General features: G+C 46.6%; 2 protein-coding genes across 2 annotated transcripts in view; both read right to left on the reverse strand.

Annotated features, from left to right (window-relative positions):
* Nucleotides 1-1,185, reverse strand: part of LOC111662537 (uncharacterized) — a 43,470-nt gene that overhangs the window by 30,135 nt on the left and 12,150 nt on the right. The window lies entirely within an intron of this gene.
* Nucleotides 7-1,179, reverse strand: LOC147818550 (myelin-oligodendrocyte glycoprotein-like). Its single transcript, XM_087176681.1, has 2 exons — nt 337-1,179; nt 7-159 (listed from the first exon to the last, which is right to left on the reverse strand). Exons 1-2 carry the CDS (start codon nt 683-685, stop codon nt 155-157), a joined length of 354 nt encoding a protein of 117 aa, XP_087032807.1. The 5' UTR covers nt 686-1,179; the 3' UTR covers nt 7-154.

Consider the following 1,185-nt stretch of genomic DNA (forward strand, 5'->3'; position numbering starts at 1 on the left):
CTGATTGATCAGACCAATCAAACCGATTAATCAACAGACCAATCAGACTGATCGATCAACAGATCAATCAAACGGATTGATCAGCCATCAGGGGAGTTGGATCAGTGGAGCTGCTTCTGTTCCTGATGTCGACTGTTTCATCTTTGACCTGAGTTCACTCTGTGGAGGAGACAGAAGACAGTGAGACAGAGACAAACAACCAGAGACAAACAACCAGAGACAAACAACCAGAGACAAACAACTAGAGACAAACAACCAGAGACAAACAACCAGAGACAAACAACTAGAGACAAACAACCAGAGACAAACAACTAGAGACAAACAAACAACACTGACCTTCGACCTTGAGAAACACTGCTGTCCCTCTCAGTAAGTCTCCGTCCTTGTAGACTCTACAGGTGTAGTCTCCTGTGTCTCTGATTGTGAGGTGTTTCAGGGTCAGACTGAGGTCTCCAGTTCTCAGTGGATCTTTCTTCATCTCTGTTCGGTTTCTGTAAACCTGGTTCTGTTCTTCAGGTCTGTCAGAACCGTTCTGATACACATGGACCTTCCTACTGTCTACATACGTCCACACCACTCTGACGTCTCCAGACAGGTGAGCTGTGGTCTTGAAGGGCAGCTGGACAGACTCCTCCCCCTCCTTCACCTCCACCTCTTGACCTGAGAGGAGAACAAAGCACAACATGAGCTGTATAAACAGCAGCAGCAGCTTTTAATCTCTTTATTGAAGGATTACAAAGTTGTAGAGAAACCTGAAGGACAGAACCAGATCAGACCAGAAGGGAACAGGGGACACTAATCTAGAAACTATAAGCAGGTGTTGAAGGTGTTGGAGACCATCAGAGTCTTGATGCTGTTGGGATTGTTTTGTCTTTTCTTTGTCACATTTACACTGATGGATGAAAACTGACCATGTCGTCCGTTTTCATCCACAAGGATCATCTCTGATCTGCAGATGAATCTCAGCTCCTCGCAGCATTTCACACACATGTTCAACATCACAGCAAAACACTGACACACAAACATTCATCACAGTTCTGACAGTGTTGATCAGGAGGAGTGGTTGGTGTGCTCAGAGGGACAGGTGGACACAGAGGACAGAGACAACATGCTGCCTGTGAGGACGTCACAGCAGAGACGTGGAGGGGAGGCTGACACCAGGACTACAGCGCCAACATCACATCA

The sequence above is a fragment of the Seriola lalandi genome, unplaced genomic scaffold (assembly GCF_002814215.2).
Source record: "Seriola lalandi dorsalis isolate HSWRI2012SDOR001 ecotype SW California unplaced genomic scaffold, Sedor1 jcf7180002054564, whole genome shotgun sequence".
Lineage (NCBI taxonomy): Eukaryota > Metazoa > Chordata > Actinopteri > Carangiformes > Carangidae > Seriola > Seriola lalandi.

Bases quoted from the DNA above. Each gene is read 5' to 3' on its own strand.
- LOC147818550 (XM_087176681.1), bottom strand. From the start codon at position 685: ATGTTGTGCTTTGTTCTCCTCTCAGGTCAAGAGGTGGAGGTGAAGGAG.